General features: G+C 41.3%; 1 protein-coding gene across 1 annotated transcript; it reads right to left on the reverse strand.

Moving 5' to 3' along the window:
• Window positions 1–1,799: 1,799 nt before the first annotated feature.
• cttnbp2nla (CTTNBP2 N-terminal like a) lies at window positions 1,800–15,522 on the reverse strand. The gene is made up of 7 exons (XM_035153117.1): window positions 15,391–15,522; window positions 12,105–12,209; window positions 5,453–5,686; window positions 4,482–4,589; window positions 4,177–4,365; window positions 3,866–4,036; window positions 1,800–3,755 (listed from the first exon to the last, which is right to left on the reverse strand). Exons 1-7 carry the CDS (start codon window positions 15,427–15,429, stop codon window positions 2,814–2,816), a joined length of 1,788 nt encoding a protein of 595 aa, XP_035009008.1. The 5' UTR covers window positions 15,430–15,522; the 3' UTR covers window positions 1,800–2,813.
• Between the last annotated feature and the right edge of the window lie 8,724 nt (window positions 15,523–24,246).

A 24,246-nucleotide genomic window follows, 5' to 3' on the forward strand; every position in this document is an offset into this window, starting at 1 on the left:
TACAGAATAAAGAAGGCATTTAAGTTTAAAATATGTTTATTTTCTTACTTTAAGTTTCATACATTTAGTTGTAATTGTGTTTTTTTTTTTTTTTATCGTTATTTATAATGAAGTTTACGATTTAATTGTCAAATATCAAGCCTCAATTTATTAATGACATCTTAGGAATCATTTCCATTTTTTAAAAATTTGAATATATCAGGCAATATATCCAAATCAGAAATGTTTGTATGTTGAACCATTACAAAAAGAAAACCCAGGTCCATTTTTGGGTCACAACCAATAGCAGGAATATAATTATATATTTCTAAATATATATTTTTTAAAAGGTAGATGTTTTTTTATCCAAGTCATTCAGCCGAAATCCTGAAGTCAGTGCTGGAACACCAATACATGCAAAGACATTTCAGGCAGCACAGAAGTTTCAAAAGAGAGACAAAAATACTTTTCATTCAAAACTTAGCAAGAAAGCAACACATTTATAATGTGTGTTCTGTACAAACTATCATTAACTAGTTAGTTGTAGTGGAGCGTGTCTGCGCAGAGAATAGAGTGCAGCACAGGAGAGGAAGCGGCCGTGCTGGCAGTGACCGCAGTGAGGACGTGGCCCCTCGCAGCTCATCAACCTGAGCCTGTGTTTATGGAGGCTGAGAAAGATGGGGCTTTGCTCTAGGACCAGACGTGCCTGTGCTGGATTTGGGATGCGGCCCTGCTGTCCTACACTGGAATGTTAATTAGGTGAGCTGAGCAAAGTTGAGGTGACCCATCCCGTTACCCAGCCAACTTTTCCCCAGCAACCAGGTGGGAGCTTTAGTGTGAGGGAAAGCCAAGTCAGAGTCAGGACACATGGAGCGACTGTGGTGTGTGACAGAGACGCAGTAAACTGTGGCTTTGTAGTTCACACAGGAGAGATCTGTAGTAATCACCAGTATTTACTCTCCACTTACACTGATGCAATGTCATCACCACCACCAACTTTCTCTATCTTGGGTTTCATCACTTAAACAACATACCACAAGAACAGTGTTTAGAGTTGAGGCAACACACAGGGCGCAAAATAGCAAACAGTTCAGTCCACTTAAAGGTTTCTTCACTCCTCTGCAGCTAAGGAGCACGATGTCAGACATTTACAAACATGACAGTGCAAACGTTGTTGCATTTTTACAGCTGGATCCAACTGATCGAGTCCACAATGATGCAATTTAACCCACTTTATTGTGTGTGTGTACACATAAACTAGAGAAACACAAAAGTACAACATCAAATATCTGAGGACTCTGTTCATGGATCTTATTTCCTGGTCCACTGGAAGCAATTTATTCAATACTGACCTCTAGAGGACACACTGTGGCTGTACACATTTAAAACCACTTTGTGTATATATATATATACTGTATATTCATATATACAAGATACATTAGTGGAAAATAATTATTTATTCAAATGCATTTATATTTAAAAGATCAGCTACAATAGATACACTTTCTTTTTCTCAGCCAAAAAAACGTATGCGTCATGTACAGAAAATATGGTGATTTAACACAATTTCAGATTTTATTAGGCGGTATCAGTATTTATTACTGCTTGCTTGCTATCTAAACTTTGTCTTTATATGTATATGTGTGTTTTATATATATAAATATATATATATATAGTACAAAATACAATTATGCTATTTACATGTATTGCACAAATTCTTCTCTAAAAATGATTTCCCGCATTAGATCCTTCATTCCTCCATCACTGTCTAATGGCAACATATTATAGAGTATAAATAAATGAATGATGAATAGATGACAAACTTTGGGACTAATTTATTAAATCTGTCACTACTGATAACAAGCACAGCGTAGTGTCATGATATAAATCAGAGCCACAGTGGACTATATTATATTTGCAGTGTTTTTCTTTATAAATGACAAAGGCAAGACATCAGCATCTTAAACATATTGTACAACGATTACAGAAAATCTCTGCAGACATTGAAGTGAAAATTGAAAAGTGAATAATTGTTAAAAAGTTTGGCTATTTTCTGTCTCATTTGTTATGATTAAATTGTTGTATTTTAAAATATGTCAAATTAAAAACAACATAGTATCAATATTATATCATTATATCAACCATCAGCCACCCTGCTCTCTGAATATTACCAATAAAAAAACCATCACTCTCTAATGGTGACTGCATGTAATCTACATGATCTTTATCATTATTAACAACATTAACGTACTACATGATGTACAACACTGATTAGAATATCTGTTGTATAAAACTATTATACATGATATACTAAGGAACAATAATAAAATAAACTATACACTTTTATAAAAATTACTGTACAATGAAACAAGACTATGTAGCATACATTGGTCCAAGGATGATTTATGATGATTCTTTGCTATAATTAAAATCCACATATATACTTGAGAAAAAGTAATGAGGGAAAAAAATTACACCTTGTTGGTTAATAAGTTGTATTCTTTGGAAATAATACACCATTAAGAAAGACTGTAGCAGGATGCTGTAACCACCCAGCATATAGTGTTGGCACATTTGGAAACTAAAACTATCAGTTGGAGCTGCACATTAGCACCAGCTCCTGAACCAATACCTAAACGAGTGCCTTAACTCATATGATAAAAAATTCTAATAAATACAAATAACGTAACAGTGTTTGAGGGGACCTTTGTTCAAATAAACACAGGATATAAATCCTGTCTCATACAAAACAATGTCTTAATCTCAATTATGAGATGTGGATCAAACTGTGATGTCACGAGCAGAGCAGCAGCTGACAAATTCATTGTGATCACTTAATTGGATGAAACCACCATGTCCAGTTCTTTGACTCCCTCCTGGCCGGAGGTGAGGCCACAGCTGCCTGAGAGGGGGCTGTCGGAGAAATGGCTCGAAGACCTGGGAACCGCCGCCGGGGATGGAGGGGCCTGTGCCAGACCGGGCTTCTTAGGGGGGATGGGTGGAGGATTTCCCCTGTCCGCCCTGGGGATGATGGGTGATCTGATCCCCTGGGGAAGAGCCCCCGCTGCCCTTCCAATGACGGGAGACAAGGGCGCTGCCAGGCTGCGGTAGTCTGTACCAAAGGGCGAGTTGTTTGGTGCCGCGAGCTTTGGTGTAGCATTCTGCTGGACAGTGGTAAAGCGAGACAGGACCTGGGTGACTGTGCTGCGGGCCATCTGCTTGACTGGACTGGCCTCCGGGGAGGAGGTGTTGGTCACAGTGGGGAGTTCCTTTGGCGAGAGAGGAGGAGCCGGCGGGGCGGCCTGGGACTGAGGTTCTGGGTCAGTCGTACCCTGGAACTTGTGACGAGCAGCATGGAAGCGCTGGTTGATCCCGGCCTGGTAGGGAGACTGGTAGCTACCAGGACTGGGGCTGCCTCCTGGACGTTTAGCAAGAACAGGCGAGGCGCAGGGGGAGGAAGGAGGCAGAGCGGAGGGGGAGAATGACGTCTGGTTCTGATGAACTGGAGGGTTTTCATTCCCGTTCTCTTGGCACATTGTCTCTGGGAGAACGTTGTTTGGACCGTGGTGCCCGTTGGTCTCCATTGGACAATGATGACCGTTGACTTTTGGTTGCACGGGCTGGTTTCTGTCTTCCTCAATGTCCTCGACCTCGATAGTGTCTACTGTTGTTTTTCCTGGAGGAACTTTAGTGGCCCACTCCTTCTCATCTGCCTCCACTGGCGCTGCATCTGTCATCATGTTCACCTCCTCCAGGTTCCTCTTCAGCTCCTCTACCTGATCACAAAATGAGGAGAGAGATCGTTTTCAAACAGAAATGTATCAGATGTAGTGATAGTGCACCCCCTGCTGTCAGCAGAGTGACAAACTTATCAAAGTGTTCACACCTGCTGTTGTAGCTGTTGACAGTGAGCCTCCTCCTTCTTTAAGCGTGAGCGGAGTTGCTCTCGCTCCGTGTCAAACTCAGCCAGCTGCTCCTCCACTCGCGCCTCCATCCGAAGCGTTCGCCTCCTCTCATCCTCCAGCTCTTTTTCCAAGGCGTGACATGCCTCCTTTTCCTAGATGAGAAAAACTTTAACTCAACAAAGAGCTGCAAATCTGACAAAGCCTAAAATTTGCAGCGTACAGCACAACAGAGGGAAAGTGTGCTAAGAGTAAGAAAGTTAAATAAACTCTCAAACTTTCAGAATGTTAATACCTTGTCGAGTTTACGGCTCAGCTCAGTCTGCCGGTGACCCTCCTCCAGAGCTCTGGCACTCGCCCACTTGCACTCTTTGGCCAAAGCGCAGGAGAGCTGTTTGTGCTGTGCCCGTTCTTCTTCGAGCTGGTCAGCAATTCGCCGCTGTTCTTTTTCCAACCGCCGGACCTGGCTACGCTCAAACTCCAGCTGAAAGGACAGAGACAAGATGCACCATAAACAAACTTGTCGAACACTGCAAAGCACAAATCAACTCCTATCAGACTTATACAGCACCCCCCATGTTTATTTTAATTAGAGGGCACCTGTTGTTGTAAGCGCTCCCTCTCCTTCTCCAGGATGTAAGTGACGTCATCTCCCTCGGCTGTGTCCTCAGCATGCCTCCTCTTTTCCTCCTCCAGATCTGCAATGACCTGAAATAAACACAGCGGGGGGCCAGAGAGTAAAAAATGACATTATCTCCTTTAAGTTTGGTCTGTTTGGTATGTGGGGCCAAGAACAGCTCATTTGATTGGACGACCACACTGGTCTAAACTTAGCTAAAGAACTGCATCAGTCTTCTTTCTGTGGTTTAAAAAAAATGATGGGGTGCTTTGTCTTTGTTCAATGCTAAAAGATGCATTATGTTCAAACGTGATTTAAATTTTAAATTCAATACCAAAATCACCAAAGCTCTGAATGAATCTATTGATTTGTTTTTTAGTTTTTTACCACGTTTTAAAACCGTTGACCTTCTACTTTTATCTTGGCCAGTATGACACATTTTTGTGTGATGCGTTAAGATTCACGATGAGATCAGGAGACAATGACTTAGTTTGTTTCCTCACCATCTATAAATAAAGGAATGTTCTCACACTCGCCTCATGCTCACATGAAACCACAGAAAAACTCCAAATGCGACATCAAAATGCAAGCATTCTTTATTTTCCTGTTCATGTTTGTTACCCAGCACTTGTGAGGGTGTGTGTGTGTGTGTGTGTGTTTCTTGGAAAAAGTTCTTTCTGAACATAATACTGTTAACTTGGTTTCTGCTGTTCCTGGAAGACATTTCCTTCGGCATTTCATATAGAATATCTTTTTAGAAATAATGTCCACACAGCTGTAGTAACATTAAACGTATCTGGCTACCTCCTCCTCCACATATGTTTTTGTTTAATAGTTTCTTCTACTCAGGCCAACTTCTGTTTTGCAAGATTCCCATAATCTTTTTTTAATCAGCACAAGGAACCAGCTCATATCTGCCTCACCTAATGAAGAAGCTCTCATCCAGACTCACCATTCTGTGCCTGCTCTCCGCTGCAGCCAGCTGGGCCAACATCTTCTCTTGCATCCTCCTGCAGTGGCTCACCACCAGTTTGAGAACCACCAGAGGGTTGGAGGCTGGGGCAGAACAGCCCGGGTCCTTGCTCTGATCACCCACGGCCTGGCTGTCTCTCTGCAGGGCCAGGAAGGGGTCGCTGAGGTTGTATCTGCCGTAGCGCTCCTGGATGAACAGCTCTTTACGCTGGGCCTGAAGAGATGAGGAGAGGAGTGAGATGGAACACAGAAATGGGCATAAACTGCCTCCGTTTCTAACCTTTGTTGGATGTGAATGATCTCTTGGACCACATATCTGAGTCTCAGCCATTATTGAAACTATTGAACAGATTGCCATGACATTTGGCGCAGATATTCACGTTCCCCAGAGGATGAATTGTAATACTCTGCAGATCCCCTGACTTTCCCTCTTGAACCACGAGGTTCACATTTGTGGTTGTGAGTGAAATGCCTTGACGACCATTGGATGGATCGCAATAAAATTTAGCGTGTTAGCATGGTGACATTATAATTTCTGTCAAATTAGTGCTTTGAAGAATGCAGCAGATCTGTAGACCTGAACTTGTGTTCTCTTGATCTACCCTCTGCCTCAACTTGAAAACTATTGCACTATAAATAATGGTCCTCAAATTTCTATATATATATATATATATAATGGAATGATTAAATCTAACCCTCGTCACCTAGCTTATAAGTTACTGTGACATTATTTCCTAAATCTAATCTCTGGCAGATATGATTTAACACACTGCGGTTGTTTCTGTCCAATTTAAACAGGAAACTGAAAACTGCGGTCAACACAATTATAGAACGGTATATGAGCAGGAGATGAGGAAAGGGGTAAAAGAGGAAATGCATTTAAAAAAGACAAGAGTGCTCGCTAGAGGGATGAGCAACAGATGGTGTTTCTGTCTGTCTGTAGCAGGACAGCTGCTTCGGACTGGGCCTCGGCCAAGGCAGACCTGTTCTGTTTAACTCATGACAAAGGAGGGATAATGGCAGCACGGCATTTCAGGTTCAGCACATCGAGAGAGAAGATAGAGAGAAGATAGAGAAGGGGGGCTGAGGCGGAGCTGCCATTGGTCTTAGTGAGGTTGCAACAAAAGAGGATCAAAAGATTAGAGAGAACAGTATCCTCTCAGGCAGGAGCGAGGACAGAACTCTTGACGACTGATACTCAGATTATTCTAGAAGTTCAAAGAGTCGTCGGGAGAGTGGGTGAGCCTGCAGAGCAATATTCAGCCATTTCACTAGAACCATGACAAATTGTAACTATGGATGCATCGATCCATTTTATCTTCCAATACAAATTCTGATCATATTGATTGGATACCAGTACTTTCTTTTTTTCCAAATTTTGATATGATTTATGATATATATATACCTCACTGTATAGAGCTTATTGAAACAGTTTTCTATGACTGGATCAGAATCTGGGTTTATTGCCGAGTAGGTTTACCCATACAAGGAATTTGCTGTGTATTTAGGGGACTGATAGTCTTTGAGTGTATCCAATTTGGTGCAGCTTGATTGAATTTAAGGGGACTGCTGGGCCTCGGCAGAGGTATGGCTCTACTGAGAGACATTCTAGGTTAATGTGGATCAGTCACAACGTGGCCGATATCCGATGCACTTCGTAAGGTACAAATCTGTTCAGTGTATTCCCGAAACATGAGAAAAAAACATACAAGAATTTACAATTGTTCTCACTTCAGATCTATAGGCCTCTTTAAAACTAATTCAAAACTGTACTTTAAAAAACTTTTAAAAAGGGCGGTGAGAGACGATGGAGGACTTCAGACAGAGAGTCAAACTTCAAACATTAATCCATTAGAGTTTACAGGCTTCTTGATTATCATTGTTCTGCATCTTTAGTGTTGGCTCATCTGGAACAAAGAGAGACTGGCAAGGCTGCGAGGCTTTGCTGCTGTTATTTGATCCAGTCCACTGAAGGCGGATCAAACGGCATGAAGGGGCGAAACAGGAAAAACACAAGGTGCCCATGAGATTTCAAAAATGCCTCTCAAATATGGGCGCTGCATTTAAAGCAACGCCAACACTCGACACCTCTGCAACAGTTTGGTGTGCGATTCCGATAATCTCGTGAATGTAACCCTAAGTCCTTGTCCTGTGTGTACGGTTTCACTTCTGATTGACGTGACATTTGTCTGCATGATCTTTTTTTGAATGCAAACTTGTGATTTATGTAAATACTAAAGTTTAAATAGAATACCTTGAGCATCATTGCATGCTGTCCATCAATCTGTTAGGATTATTCCTTATTTAAATTTTTTAGAAAGAGTTGAAATCTAATTTTGAAGTCAAGTCAAGAGACGTGTGTCTACAGAATTGGCCTACAGCTCATTCCTGTTCCCAACACTCTGCTCTGATGTGTCACTTTACATTCAGTGATTAAATAAGCTTAGACCAGAGTTTCCATTCTCCACACAAGTTGCTCAAGGATATACAATCAGCCTGACTGTCACTGCTGCAGTGGTGGGCAAAAAAAAAAACGTGATTTCTCAGCCACGGTTCACGCAGGGGACAGTCATTGGAAATGTAGGAAGAAAAAATTACAAAATGTTCTCAATTGTTTTTCTATTAATTCAGTCTGCACATGTTTCCTTAACTGGATTATTGGCCTTTACATTTTCATTCTTTCACCTAATTAACAGGACCCCGATTCCACAAGTTCACTCATAATGCAGACCCTGCCTCCCCTCCCTCCCCAGCCCCTCAGTCCACAGACACATGTGCTTGTCCACAACACAAAGAGACGCTGTTTTCCTCTGCATCACTCCTCCACTGCTGAAGGAAGTGAAAAGAGGGATTACAGGAAACACATTTTTTGGTTACTTAATACTTAACACCCAAATCTACCAGCGCTTATTCATTACATCTTGCTGTACACGAACAATACCCATAAACACTCAGCACAGGGCTGTTTAGCATCGCAGTCTACAGTACCTCTATTATTCATGCTTTTGTCTGTCGACTACAGTTCTTGGCAACCTGCGGGTTTTTGCTTGGGAAGCCGTCTTTGTGCCATGACTGCACTGGTTTCAATCCAGCTTATCTTCTGCTGACACATGCCTGGTAACTCTCAGTCATGCAATGTTGGCGCCACAATCTGTATAAAACCGAGGCAGGGTGATGTATGAACTTCTTACCCCAGAGTCCTATATGTTTCAGAGCTGCTTATGCAGATAGCAAATAGTCTGAAATTAAAAATGATCTACAAAGGACATCTGAAAAATACTATCCATCATCATGATCTGTGGGCGAAATGCTGTGAATGCCGGCAGAATACAATCAGTTGATGCATCTCCGAGCCAGAAACAAAGCTATTTTGGGTTTTTCAGCGCTCACCATTAACAAAGACCACAAGGTAAACCCCTTTTTTGATGCTTGTTCATTTGGAGCCATGTGAACTCCATATTTAATGAAAGGCTCATTTCCATATTTGAGCCCCTTTTGAACTTTAAGTAAAGACACATATTCTTATCCCAAAGCAAAGAGACTACTGGATCCCTGCAGGACTTTCTGTGCCAAACACGAGCACTGCCAGAGACTTAACTTCCTTTTAAAAGCCACAGCGTGAGCAGCTGCACAAGTGAGTCACAAGAGGAAAAATGCAGCGGATGGTTAGAATGCCACTGATAGTTTTGCACAATTAAGTATAGCGGCCCATAGAAAACACACATCATTACCTCACATCCTGTGCTTACACTTTATCCTGCAGGAAATCTCTGACACAAGAAAGTCACACTTTTTAAGCAGACGACACATGAAAACTTGTCAGATCTTATAATTAGCTAGACGACTAAGAAAGAAGTGAACACTTCATCATGTGAGGGATGGTTGTAGGGTGTTATCACCATGGTGATTTGTGGTTAAGTCAAACACTTCTTGTGTGACACTGGGTGAAGCGGTGACACGTCAGCTAGTGAGCAACATGACTGGACCTACTTCTCCAATTACTGTAGGTCCAACAATCCTATTGTTGGTCACGCTAGCAGCTCTGTTCGGCCGTACTTAGACACAGCAGTGCACTTAAAATGCTAACATCAGCGTGCTAACATACTCACAGTGACGGTGCCAACAAGTCAATGTATTGCAGATATGATATTCACTGTGGTCATTCTATTAATTCAACATGTTAATATGCTAACGTTTGGTCATTGGAAGAAAATCAAGTACAGATGAGTGATGTGACATTAGTTTTACAGATGTTTGGTCATAAACCCAAGTTTAGGACAAATTCAAACTTTGTCTTATTTGAAAAGGGATCAAAGTAAGAAATATGAATGCCTGAATCAGATTTCATGACCCTTCTTTTCTCAATTGTTGCAGAGACATTTCTCACAAGACCACAGATGTGAACCACATTTTGGTGCTAAAGGAAACGTCAGTAGAATACATCCTCTGGGGACTATAAATATCTCAACAAATGTTTGTGCCAAACTATCTGTTAGTTGAGATACATAACCTGATGCAAGTTTTAACCTGCAGGGGGTGCTAAAAGAAAGGTCAGGGGATCCCTGAAGTCAATAAGATTCATCCTCTAGGGACAATGAATGCCTCTAAAAACATATGGCAAACCACCCTGTCATTGTTCAGATATGCAGTGCACCCACTGGCCAACGTCCTTGCCATCCATAGACTCTTAGCAGCTAACATGGCTACAAACACAGGAATTACGAAGTGATGTTTTGCTGATAACCGTCTACTTTCACATGAAGGCGAGACGGCAAATTCCCCCATCGTCATTCCTTAAAAGCAATGAGGTATGAGTCCTTCAGAGAGGAGATCAGTTTTCACTCACGCTCTGCGGTTAATTTCCTACAGGTCAGTGGTTATACGCTCATTTAAAGCAGCGTCCGAGTCAACACTGCAGCACTGACTCAGTCCCCTACTTGAATGGGTTAACAGTTTGTCCTGGTAGAGCCATGAAAGAGGAACAGCCATGTTCCCCTCAAGCTCCAGTTAAGGCCAATGTTTATTTGTTCACTCCTACTCTCGCTCACATTGAGTCATCAGGCACCAAGCGTGCTGTAATTCTTCTTGCCTTAGATGGCCAGATCCCGGGAGAGATGTAGGAATGTGGTCTAGACACAACACACGAACATTCATCAGTGGTCTCTTAGACGGCTGATGTCTGGTTTGTCCTTTCAATGGTGCGTTTTATGCCGGGAAAGTGAAGTACATCCCACGAGCGAAACAGCTGTAAAGCTCAAGTATTAATACTGAGAGTAAAGTTTGCAGCTTTGTATTAATGTTTCAGAAAGGTAGGACTAACTTTAATAGAAATGCTACAACATTATTTTTGTTCAGTGCTTCTCTTAAGTTTGTGTTTTATAAATAGAACAACAGAGACAATTTAACTGGAGAAAGAATACGGCTCTTTTCATGAAATGAAACACATTCTTGAGGCCATGTGAATAGTCACTGAGAGCTTAAGTATGTGGGCCTGCAGGACACAGCACCGCAAAGTACGCAGTGTGGGGAAATAGCCTGACAATCCTTTAATTGAAATGCAGCACTAATCCTGCCACATTAAGACAACCTAGGGTTTGAACTAGTGGCAAGTTGCTGGTACTGTGTGCGTTTACGTGAGTGTACACTCTAAATGATGTCCTTTTCTAATTGGGTTTTATTCAGGTTCACTGGGGTGAGTAACAGGACAGAGTAACATTGGTTAATCTTAATTGTTTCAACCAATTTTATTTCCACATTCTGATGCCAGTTCTTTCTGTAATTTAGGTCCAATTACAACAAAACTATCTTCCATAGCTGTATATACCCACAGCACACATATCTTTACAGGCTGAGATCCTCGAGACCGAAGCCTCTTTTAAGTTTGAAAGGTGCCTGCTAATAAGTTAGAAGTTTGTTCCTTCAACTTTGGCCGTAGTAAACAAGAAACTTCTCAAACCACTGCTGAAGTAAAAATATGCAGTCCATCAAATGCAGTTTGTGTAGAGCTGCAATCAACCAAAGAAAACCTTGCTCAACTGAAAGTCGTACCAATCAACCAATCAATTGGAAAAGAAATATCGACTAAGAAAACATGCCACAGTGCACTGAATACACCGGGTAGCATCATACTAGCAAATAGTAGCTTTTCAAACACAAAAAGCTAATATTTGCAGCATGTTAAATCTTTTTAATTGGGCCAAACATCTTTTTGACTCCATAAGGTTCGGAATGATCAAAATTATGAAACCTAAATCTAGTAATAAAGGATCAGTCCTGAAAGCCGACTCATGTACTTTACTCCTTATGAAACTGGAAATGATCCAGCGAGTGATAGTTTGGTTGTACGAGAACATATCTACGACCAGTACACAGGAGACCACTGCCCTACTTTTTTATTTATGACATGAGTGACCAATGTTAGGAGCTGTCCATGTTAATCACAAGTGTTGTCGGAGTGGTTTGAGCAGTTTCCTCTTACTCCCTGTTGTGAAAACGTGTCACCAATGAATTTTATTGTAACTGACATTAACCTTCAACCTGACCACAGCTGCTGTTCTCCATGACCCAGCTAACAGCTTTTCAAACAGCCACTTTTCAAGCCTGCGGGGGGGGGAATGACAGATTGTCTTTACCTTCAGGGCATCAATGACCAGGTCCCGGGCCTCCAGCTCTCCCTCCAGGATGCTGAAAAGCATCAGCAACTCCGGCTTGCTCAAACTATCCATGTTCAGCTTGGACTGTGAGGACAGAAGATGAAAGATGGTTGACAAATTGATTTTGAGGTTTTATTTTTCGTTAAACGGATGCAAATGCACATTAGTAGCAGTTTCATGTTCAGAAGAATACTTCACCTGCACTTAATTTATTTTACATCTCCAAAAGAGGGAAACACTGAAGAACTCATCACCACTGCTTCTTGTGTTGTCACGCACTTTAGATTTTTTTATTTCATTTCATCTTGAAACAAAGCCATGTTTCCCATTCCTCCCAAAATCAGACCCCCAGACAGAAACTTCTGATCTTTCTGATGTAACCCACTGATTTATGAGCTTTATATGTGGATAAGCGCTTATTAACATGGGAGGGACATATTACCACCGCCAGGGAGGTTAGGTTTTAACCGTCTGCAGGTTTGTTTCTTGATTGACAGCAGGATCACACAATAACTACGGATTTCTTAATTCTTGGTGGAAGGATGGGTCAGGAAAAAATGACCCATCAAATTGTTTTCACTGGCATTGCCAGATTGGGCCTTTTTTCACCAATTTCCCAGGGAATAATTAATAGATCTTGATGACAAAAATCTGACATATTTAGGGAACTGATATCTATGAGTGTGACTGGTGTGGCTTGATTGAATTTGAGGGGACTCGAAGGGAAAGTATATGCTTTACTGTAGCAGCAGTGTACAACATAAATAGCCAACTCTTTTCTCTTCATATGAAAACAAACCAAACTAAACTATCAACTTTGGATGTAGTTCACAATAACGAAAAAATCATCACCTTCCAGCACAAATATTTGAGGCCGACTAACTTAACTTTTAAATGTTAAATATAAAATGACTTTGTTTTGTTTTGCCTCCGTACAGTCCATTCATTGCGTGCCCTGACAGTTGGTCCATGTTGGAAATGTGATGTGGTCTCTTTGTAGTGTCTCTGCACTCTAATCTCACAGCTGTGTTGGTACTGCTGACAAGCCCTGTGGTGCCCACACCTCAAATATCCAACCGCAATCTGGCCAAGTGAACACATGCGGGCCCCCCCTTTTGAAATGCGATCAAAGCTGTTGATGTTTTTACACCAAGCAGCATCCTTTTATTCCAGATGAGACCCATCTTGCGTTTGACGGATAAACACCGGCTGAGTGGTTAATGACAGAAACTTACTCGAGCTTGACTCGCTGGAATATTCATTTTCCTTTTGATATACGTGCGTCTCCCTCTCTGCTGTTTACTAGACTGGGATCCACACCTGAACTAGCGTGCGTCCAACAGGCCGTGCTTTGAGCAGCCTGTGGCGGCCACAACTTTCCACATCATGAAGTCATCAGGACGGGGGTGGGCTGCTCTCTCCAAGCACTGGTTGCATAATGAGAGACAGGAGCCACCGGCCTTTCATATTTGAGCTGCAATATTTCCCAGGCATCTTAGATAACTTTGAGAGTAGAAACTTGCAAATAAACAGTGTTTGCAGTATAAACTGTGTCACCCGTGCAGCGCAGTATGCAGAAGTGAGAGGAGGACTGAGCCGTGACCCTGGTGAACTGCATCTACAGCCTAATCCCCAGAGCAGCGGGCCCTCACAAAGAGGGCACACAGCATTTGAGCTGTGCCTTCACCCAGCACTCAGGGTCTGCGGCTTAACCACAGGAGTAAAATGCTAATTAAACTACAACATACACACCTCCCATGGTTTAGGTTTACAGGCTCGCCTGCTAATTTCACAGGCCACCGTAATCACTGCGAGAAGAGTGCACGCAGTGTGATGAGAAATGTCTGAACCCAACAGGAGTCTGTCGTCGCAGCTTGTTTAGATCCTCATCATTTTCATATTATTTCACCTAATCCCCCCCTCGAGTTAGTGCTGGTAATCATGAGGGTATACAAACACGCAGGAACAGCATGGGAAATACAAATATTCCCACACGTACTAACGACTTCACCACCTCAAACTCCCTGTGTCCGTAATCCTTTTTATCCATGTTTGTTTTAAGCCTGGTGAGCCATGTGCCTCCTCTGCAACACGGTAAACTCATTAAAAACACACAGCACAGCAGCTTCCACTCCAAAAACATGCGGTTTGAAAGATGCTCCAGGTTTGTGAGTTGCTGCTGGATTTTAAATGATTGGTTAACATTCAAGTGCTCATGTTGGATCACAGGAAAAAGTTAAGAGAATTTTGAAAAAACAGATTTTGATGATTTATGACTGAATAGGATCATCTTAAGTATGTTGAACTTTTCCCCTTGTCACTGAAACAGACACAAACTTTTTCCAGGGCATGAAACTGTCATCACCAAGCTGTAAGACAACAAGACTCCAAATTTGTGTGAAGCTGCTTGATTTTAACTTGATCGATCATAGATCAAGTGCTCATGTTGAATCACAGGAAAAGTTAGGGAAAGTTTAGGTTACAATTAAACGTATTTATAACTAAATTATGATCACTTTACATACTTTGGCTCAAGGGTTCTCCCAAGCAAATTACCTCGTCCCTGCATCAGCGACAGACTTTTCCAGTGCATGAAACTGTCATCGCCCTCTTCCAGCGAGAATAATAAAACTAATACAGTGTCACAGACTGTGAAACCTTCTCTGCACCTCTGAGTTTGAGCCTGAGGTGAGCGGAGGGGAAGTAGATGCTAAGAGCTTTGCTGAACTTCCTCCTCCTCCTCCTCCTCATCATCATCATCATCATCAGCAGGATCTGAACAGATGCTGCATGTCTGGATGTTAAATTGGATTTGTTGGGACAAACCAATTTCTGTGTGTAAGCCACTTGGTTGCTCGCTCTGCTGCCTGCCTACTGACTCAGAAACAAGCAGCTCGACTGTATTAAAGAAAGTTGTTTAAAACATACAGGAGAATTGATCCTGCTGAGTAAAAACCTAAATAAATCAGGATTGTTATGGAGATTAAAGGGTTTTACAGAGTGTGAGTGGAGGAGATGACATGTCTGTGTCTCGTCTTCTCTTTAAATGACGCATCTTTAGTATTAATGTGTCATTTGTTTGAACAAACCACCTGAACTTGTCTTCAGATGGAAGGAAGATGAGATAAAAAAAAAACGGTTTGGCCTGTTGACGACTTCAGCTCGACTACATGTTCTTTTCTCTCCTTGTGTCGGTGAAAGTGAAGAAACTTTGTTGTCTAACTTCGCTCCACCGACGCCCGGAGCGTCTGTGGCCTCCTCTTACCTTCATGTGCTCGTCCGCGCTCCGCAGAAACTCCACCATGAACTTTTCTCTCCTGTCAGAAGATTTGTTTCTCTCTGATCTGCGTCCGATTCTGATTTCCCGACGCAGCGGAACACAGCCCGGGCCAAAGCGCCGCTCTTGACCGACGGCCGAGTCCAGCCAATGGGCGAGGAGGAGCTCAGAGCGTCGACCAATGACAGGGGAGTTTTGGGGGGAAAGGGGCGGGGGCAGTGTGGTTCCACCTCTTGGATTTTGGTTGGATTTCTTTGTTTAGTGTTTGAGGAGATCCAGCCTCTTAAAGAATCTGCCACAGACACGTAGAGACTCTCTCCAGGCGGTTCTCACTACTTTATACTTTATATAATACGTTTTTTAACTGGGCGAGATTATAAAATGCAACTTATGATGGGATTGTACAAGTAGAGACGATAGTTAGAAATAAAAACACGATAAAATAAGACAAGATAAAACTTTATTGATCCACACACCAGGGTAATGCAGTTGTTACAGCAGCAGGCAGGTCAGAATGAGGTGGACGAGAGAAAGAAAATATTTTTAAAAAGGCAATAGAATAATAACAAAATACATATATTTATATATATAAATGCAGAGTATGTACATTGGTTTATATAAATGTTTCTAAGTAAAGTGCAGTGGCACAGGAAGACTGCAGGAGTAAGTAAAAAACTGTTTGTATATAAGAAAAAACGTTTGTACATAAACACAAATGTGCAAAATGCTATTTTCAATAGATGGATCAACCTGAGAGCGATGGAGGAAAGTGCAGATTTACTATAAGTAACATTAATAACACTGCCTAAAGGACTGATAAGGATGAACAATGTGATTAAAAGGAGAATAACATTTGTTGATTAAAATAATCTCGGCCAATATTTGGTTCTAATATGAAGTGAATTCAAAATAAAAAGTCACATGAACTGAATATAAAAGTACCTTGAAGCTATATTTGAAGACAGTACTTGAGTAAAGTTACTAGGATACTCTCTACCACTCTCAGTGCAACACAGATGAACATTTATTCTGCCTCCAGCAACATAAACATACTACACCAATCTAAATATCTACCAACAAATAGTATTGACAACTATAATATAAAATGTGTGGGGGGCATTACACAGGATAAAAATATTAGTCTGCAATAGAAAGACGTATTAAATGTTATAAATGTCACCACACAAACCATCTGCTTACCATTTATACGAATTATTCCAGCGATATTAATAATTCCAGAAAAAACATCCCTTGCATTGATTCCTGGATTTGTGGGATTACAGTATTATTGACTGCCATCTGGTGGCACTGTCACTGGAAGAGTCCGCAGAGCTACAATAAGACTCAGGGCTTACCGGAGGAAGTGGTCGAAATGTCAGAATGTTTCTGAGATCAGCTGGGAAATGGAAAGGTTTACGGAAACTAGACGAGCTAATATAATATCCAGCTTCAAAAGAGCTCTCAGATGAGGAACAGTTAGAGCTTTTAAATGAACAAACCCTGTATTTGTCTATGGTGTTCAGAGACAGACATTCTGCAACTCTTGTGTCTTATTAGCAGAGAAAGTTGCCTGTGCAGGTGAAACTCAATAGGGAGGATACAGCTGCTGTTGTTGTTGTCGGCTGTGAGGCATTGAGCTCCAGATGAAAAATCTGATGTGTTTACTGCTCTGTAACCCTGGAAATTCAAGGCTGCCTCAAATGCAAGCTGGAGCTCTTCCTGTAATACATCATATCTGCCAGTAGAGCGCAATGCTCACACAACTCAAGTGAAAGTTAACAGTGGTCTAATACATGGATGGAGAACAGAAGGGACTGTAATGGACAATACAGAACTTTTCCTATTTCTGGATGCATCTCATGTTGGAAATTAAGGTCATTCCACTCAAGCACCAATGATCAGCCTCCTCAGGGATGATGATCAGTTAAATAACAGTCATTCTGCTGCTGGAAGATTTTGGTGTGATAATTTGACTTGAATTTACAAAACAAACCACCCTGTGTCAGCGCTAAACTGCCACCACACACACACACACACACACACACACACACACACACACACACACACACACACACACACACACACACACACACACACACACACACACACACACACACACACAATTTGATAATCGTGTCCCTTTTTTCTCTCACCGTGCTATCTGGAGGGGAATACAGTGATAGGCCGCTGGTGTGGGGAGCCTCTGCAGCCCTAATAGAGAGTCTCTATTTCAGGCTCTTCAATTAACAAGCCGCTCTGCTCAGGCTGCTGACTGCACGGCTGCTGCGGAGAATCCGTGTCCTGGTTCCTTGTCTCCCTTTTTCAAAACAATTTACTCTGTGGAGTTTTGGTTTAATCCTAAGAAATGAGCAAAGGAGGTGAGTGATTTAAAATGTTACAGTCCAGATTGATTTGCTCATCTTTGGCCTGTCATTCCAGAAAGTTTGTAAAACTACTGATTTGAGGTACTCCAGTTCAGAGGGGAATACTTATACAAAATACAAAACTTTGGATCATGGTATGAAATCTGATGTACTGTAGATTATACTATCCAATAAGTGTATAAAACACTAAATTTACCTCCACTTCAAGTAATACAAAAATGCTAGTTGCAGGATTTAGTCTAATGTTTAATAATTTAATAACAACAGATAATTTTTCTCCATTATGACATTTTGTGGAGGAGTGGGGCATGACCTAAAAAGAACCTACTAAGTTAGATTATTTGTTTTCATGGTCTTCAATGTTGCGAGATTTAACATTGTTTTTCAACATTATCCTTGATTTCACAGAGAATAATTTATGGATCTTCATGAAAACAATCAGGCATATCGAGGGGAATGATATTTATGAGTGTGTGCACTTTGGTGCAGATACAAACAAAAATCTGCATCTAGTCCATTTAAAGGTGGTTTAATAAGGGCACTGTTTGGCCTTGGTGGAGGTATGCACCCTACTGAGTGCTATTGGAGTTATGTACTTAGTGGGGGTCTAACAGTTCAAAGATCAATACAACGATGCAGTGATTGATGAGCCAGCATCATCAATGCAAAGTTAAAACATTGATCTACATCGTTATATTTAAGATGCGCCTCAGAAAACACTGAAAGACATACTCGCTTTGGTACAAGCCAATTATGTGTTTTTTATCAATATGTGGAACAATTTTTTTTTCAAAGTCAGTCCTGCAAATCAAAATTATTTATTTTCTATCTTTCCCCACTGTCTCTTTTTTCTTATCTCTACTGACATAGTTGCTGACTGGGGAGTTTTTTTTGTCACATCCAAAGCCCAGTTTTTCAAAGGAGTCCTGAATCCAAGTCTCAACAGAACATTGACATTTAGCTCAGCACAGTGGGGACATCATGAAAAAGTCCTTTTTTTATTTTGAATAACTGCTTGAAAGTGAATAAAGGATATTTTGGTAAAAGTATATGATGTGCTCAGATGGGGTCTGTTCAGCTGTATGGAAACTGTTCCAGCTCCCATCAGAAGACCGTGTTTCAAAAAGTTCCTTACAAACTATAACCCTCGATATATCTGGGGCTCCAATCTAACATGAATGAATATACTGCAAACTGCAATCTCTCTCTCTTCTGTAGCATCATTCCCTGCTTAAGTGAAAAGTTCATTCAGACTGACTATTTCATCTCCATTTCACACCTGCCGCTCCATCATGGCTGCCAAACATAATGTGGAGATGACACACCGCCGTGGCACAGACATGATCAGAGGACGGATGGAGAGAGGGAGCAGTAAATATAGTATCAGAGTCTTGGCGGGAGCTGGCGACAAACCTAGGACCTAATCTGTGGCAGTTATCAGCATCTGTTGCCTGGCACCCAGTACTGTGGGGGTTTTAGTTATTCATCTATTGCTTCATATCCGTCTTTTTTTTTTTTTATTTTCATCTGATTCCCGATTCTGAGGATGCATTACAAGAGTGTGGGAGGATGAAGCCTCTCAATACCCCCCAGTGAGTCAGTCTGTCAGCACGTGTGTATTATATTTTCTGTCTTTGCTTGACTCACCTGATTGCATGCTGAGCTGTGAGAGAGGTTAAGGCTTTGGGAAATTGTTTATTTTTTTTGCCAATGGCCATGTTAAATGTAAATTGCCTGACCTTGAAGCGGTCCTGATTAATCATTTACATATCTCCAGAGTGGTGATATACCCCTGAGCAGTCGACTGTGTCACTGTTACCGTAGTATTTGTTTTCCAAACATGTGGCAGCAGATGGATGCACAATTTAATATCTGTGGACTGCTTTGTTATGCATCCATTCACTGAACGTGCCAGTCGATTACAAGGCTCTGATGGAGAGCATTGATTGAACCCTAAAACGTCTGCAAAGCTAAACACACCTCCTCCCTGTTATCTTCAGTTGTTCAAGTGAATGTTGACTTCAGTCATTAAAAGATGAACGTGATCTCTGGAAGGATTAACTGAAAAGGACAGAACCAATCTAATTCATGACTGAGACAACAAGAAGTCTGAGCTCAGACAAACTACAGCCCACTTGGGTATAAACTGACAAAGATGGGGACTGTCACAAATCACGGGCTTACAGGAGAACGGAGAGAAGTGGAGGTTCGGCATGTTTAGATGTGAATTATTGGACATCTGAACCAACTTTTTGACAAAAATCTCCCCGCCCCAACTACACAAACCAGCCCCATCAATCTGGACGTCCACTGCCGTCTTTGTTTTGAGGCGTGTGAGTTATAAAGAGTATGCTGATCAGCCTGGAGCTTGGGAAGCTTTATGACTCTGTCTCAGCTGAGTACGCTTCAGCTCATTTTCCTGAAGGTGAGCTGTTTTTGTAAACCATGCTGCGGGGAAGAAATATGTCGGCTGTGTTTGACGGATTCGAGTCACCGTAGGGCCCAACAAAGTTTTAATTTAATGTGTTATTACAAAGAGAAATGATTGCCATCCTGAACTCAAGCACTCTTCAACCTAAGTAGCTTTGAAACCTTGAAATGTGACGTTGCAAGGGATTTTACTTTCCCTCAGCTCCACCAATATTTTACCTTAAATCTCTGTTGCTCAAAGAAAGAGGCATTAAAAGGAGAATACTTTCCTATCTGCAGAGATAGCATCAATACCACACTAGCAGAAAATCTATGCTATGTTGTCATTCATCAATTAGGGTTAGAGTTAGGGTTAGTTCTTAAGGGGTTAGCTATGGTCCTCGAGACATACAGTAAAAGTTGTCATCCACCCATTTCCTCCAGTGTACGCACAAACCTCTAGGTGGACGTCTGTGTGCAGCCCAAATTTGTGACTACGCCGACTCTACACATCGACTGCGCATGCTCCAGGTACAACCATACGTGGAATACCAGGAAAATGCAATCCTCATTTTAGTATAAATAGAACTTTGGCCATGTACGCGTGACCAAAATGAGTATGCAAGACACAGAAAGTATGGTCAACCCATTAGCTCTTAGTTGTTAGCCCTAAACCCAATTGAGAACCTTAAGGGGCAACGTGACAGTGAAGGTTTCAAGTCTCTAAAAAACCCTTTCTCTGAATAAATAATGCAAACATAAAGAAAACATATCTCTGTTGAAAGAGGCAGCCTGTTTATGCAGACAACCGTTCAGCCTAAAAGCACCAGAAAGAAAAAATATGAATGGTAATTTAATCACATAAAAGCTCCTACACTCTCCAAAAAGTCTAATTCCTCGTGTCTGCTCCTCTGTATGCAGTGTGAATTTTAATGATGGGTATTAAGGACAATTGTTTTATTCCATTTGAGACTACTCTGTTCGTGACTGATGGAAAACTATCTTCAACAGATTTAATAAAGTGACTCGAAGGAGCGCGCACGGATACGCATGCCTGATATGAACACTGTTGTAAAATTGAGTTAGATCATCTTCATAAGAAATATCTACGTCCATAAGAACTCAAGAATGGCTCTTTATCATTTTTCCTCCCACTGTCCAGTGCACATTCAAGTATTTAATCTGCGGAGATGAAGAATTTAAGGAGAAAGTTGATATGATTTTGTCATTATTTTGTGTGTGTGTGTGTGTTATTAAGCCTTTTTTAAATGAGGGGTGGGTTCCAGCATGAAGTGAATCTAAAACTGCTGCTGTTGGTGTTCGTGTCCATGCAGTATTAGTTGTAGAATTACGGCTTAATGGGAATTCATTCCATCTGCGAGACTAATAATTTAGCAGCTGTCTGCACAGAAATGCAAACTGATCTTTCACATTCAACACCATCACCAGGCAATAAAGATTCTAAGAAAAAACCCTAGATTATGCCCACTGTCGATGAAGGGCCAAGATTTTATAATTGTAGCTTTCTACAATGATTTGCACATGCTCATAACACAGGAACAGAGGGAGAGATGGTGGCCACATTTCCTGTAACTCGACTGATTGGTGGAGGTGTACAACCATGAGGTGTTTTTTAGTTAGAGTTACAAGAGAAAAGGTGTTTTAAATGAGGACAAATTGATGTATTTGACAAATGTAATGCTATCATTGTTAAAACTGGCCAGTAAACTTCACCAAATCCACTTTCTCTGGAATCTACATTTCACACACAGGAGGGTCTCTGCTCAGACCCATACACAACAACACATAGATCTCTATAGCGTTCAGGTGAGGGGTGGCACCTTCTACGTGTGTGGCACCACTTTTCATCCAGAGATATTTGCATTCTTTGAGGGTTTTTTAGCATTTTTGTGTCAGTCCCGTATTGGAAACGTCATCAACGCGCCCACTGCCTCCCGAATCTTCTGGAGATTCTCCTGCTGTGTTCTCACATTGGTTCATTCGGACACTCGCCAGAGTTTTTACTAGGGGGCTGGCTGGAGAGCTTACTTGGACAGTTACGTCGTCACATCTCACCCCTCTGGAGAATGTCTGGAGGTTCTCTGGAGTTCAGTGCATGTCTGAAAGCAGCCTAACTCGACAAAATATTGTAATTAATGAATGGTGTGCTCCATTTTAAGTTCAATATTTACAATATAGCGATGCATAGGCAACAATGTAATATAGTTCCCACCAACATATTTATTTTGTGATTTCATTCAAGTTCTGCATGACACACAGTTAACAGATCAATTTCTATTACTCCAAAAGTTGGTTCTTTATGGTTGTTCCATCACTTTTTATATTTAGAACATTCTCTATGTTTATCCTCTTGGTGAACTCCATTCAGAAGTCCTGCATGCTGTCCCGCTCACCAATTCTGGCTGTCACTAATCAATAGTGAAAGGACGGATTGCTTTTGGAGCAGGTGGAAGTATCCCACAGAACAAAGCGTGGCAGGGTGTTATTCAGCTGGCGCGGTTCTGAAAGCCAGACACTTTTATGTTGAAACGGCAGCACTCTCGATTCAGAGAGGCGAACGGTGTGGGCTTTCAAAGCTCCTCTCTACCCCCCTGTGCGTCAGAGATCTGTTTGAGGGGATTTGGGGATATTATCCTGTAAGAAAACCAAAATCTGAGCAAATTCTCCAGAAATCAACGAATGATGTGAACAAATTTTTGTTTTCCAGTAACTGTTTACAGGACGATGGTGTTTGTATTCATGACAAGATGATTTGAACTCAGCGAAGGAGTAACACAATCAAGATGATTTGTAGCTGGAGTCAAGTAAACACTATTGACTCTGCAATTGAGTAAAGTAGTTCTCTGTGATTTGAAGTCGATACCAGTGGCTGCTCATATAGTGCAGTGTTTACCTCCAGCGTCGTCCTTATCACTAACCTGGCAGATTGATTTAAAGACCCAATCAGGCCGGTTGAAACAGATTGTTTGTGTATGTGTCTCTCCTGCTTTGGGAATTCTTTGACCAGTGCCTTTCCTCAGTCTATAAAACCGGCCACAATTTCTCAGGATGGGAAATGTTCTGAGAATAACCACCGTATTCTGTCATTTTTATCCGTGAAAAAGAACATTGGAAACCTTGAGACGACAGACAAATTGTAGAGTGCAGCTTTTTGCAAGAGCTTCTGAAAGAGACTCGAAGAATTGGAGGAAAAATGTTTTTTTAAAGATTTAATAAATGAATTCAAGCAGAAGGTGGAAGACGAGGCTTTAAAAAGTCAATCCTGAAGAGAAAAACCAAATAAGTATTTAAGGTATAAGGTATTTCTCCTATATCACACACATACCAGGGAGGAATTGGGCGCAGCCAGAAACGCCTGAAGTCCACTACTCAAAAAGTTTTAAGTACTCAGTCACACTTCACTCTAATCTAATTGAGTTGGAAATTAAAGCCCCAGAATAAGGTTAGTGACAGAGCTTTTATAAATGAGGTATAATAATAGCCAAAGAAAATTGGATGTAATGATTTCATCAAGTCAGATTTAGGATTACCGATTCATGTGGACAGTAGAATACCCTCAGACACAGAAATATAAAATGTGTTGAGTTTTTTTGTGAGAAATGCCAGTTGCACAAAGAAATGATTGTGTGTGTGTTTGAGCCGCATGTGCATACACTTGCAAAACAATTTACCACATTTAAAGAATAAATACATATAAATGTCAGTACTTCTTCACTATTAATGCAAGTCTTTAAAAAAAATTGTCTTTTAAAGATTACACATGGGTTAGTCACTGCCACTAGGAGGCACACTAGAGCACCAGCATCTCGGACCGAAACAAATATTCTGTTGGCTACATCTATAACGTTCCTTCTTTTTCTACGCGAAGTGTTGTGAAGCCCAGTGGAAGTGACGTGTAAGCACACAAAAGCCCCCCAAAAAATACCATAAATCCTCCTGAGCCGTGATTGCTGTGATAAGCTCCATGGCAATGCGTGCAATAAACCAAGTGCTGGTATCACTTGCCGAACTAATTCAAAATATCGTTAAC

The sequence above is a fragment of the Hippoglossus stenolepis genome, chromosome 3, assembly GCF_022539355.2.
Source record: "Hippoglossus stenolepis isolate QCI-W04-F060 chromosome 3, HSTE1.2, whole genome shotgun sequence".
NCBI classification, from domain to species: Eukaryota; Metazoa; Chordata; class Actinopteri; order Pleuronectiformes; family Pleuronectidae; genus Hippoglossus; species Hippoglossus stenolepis.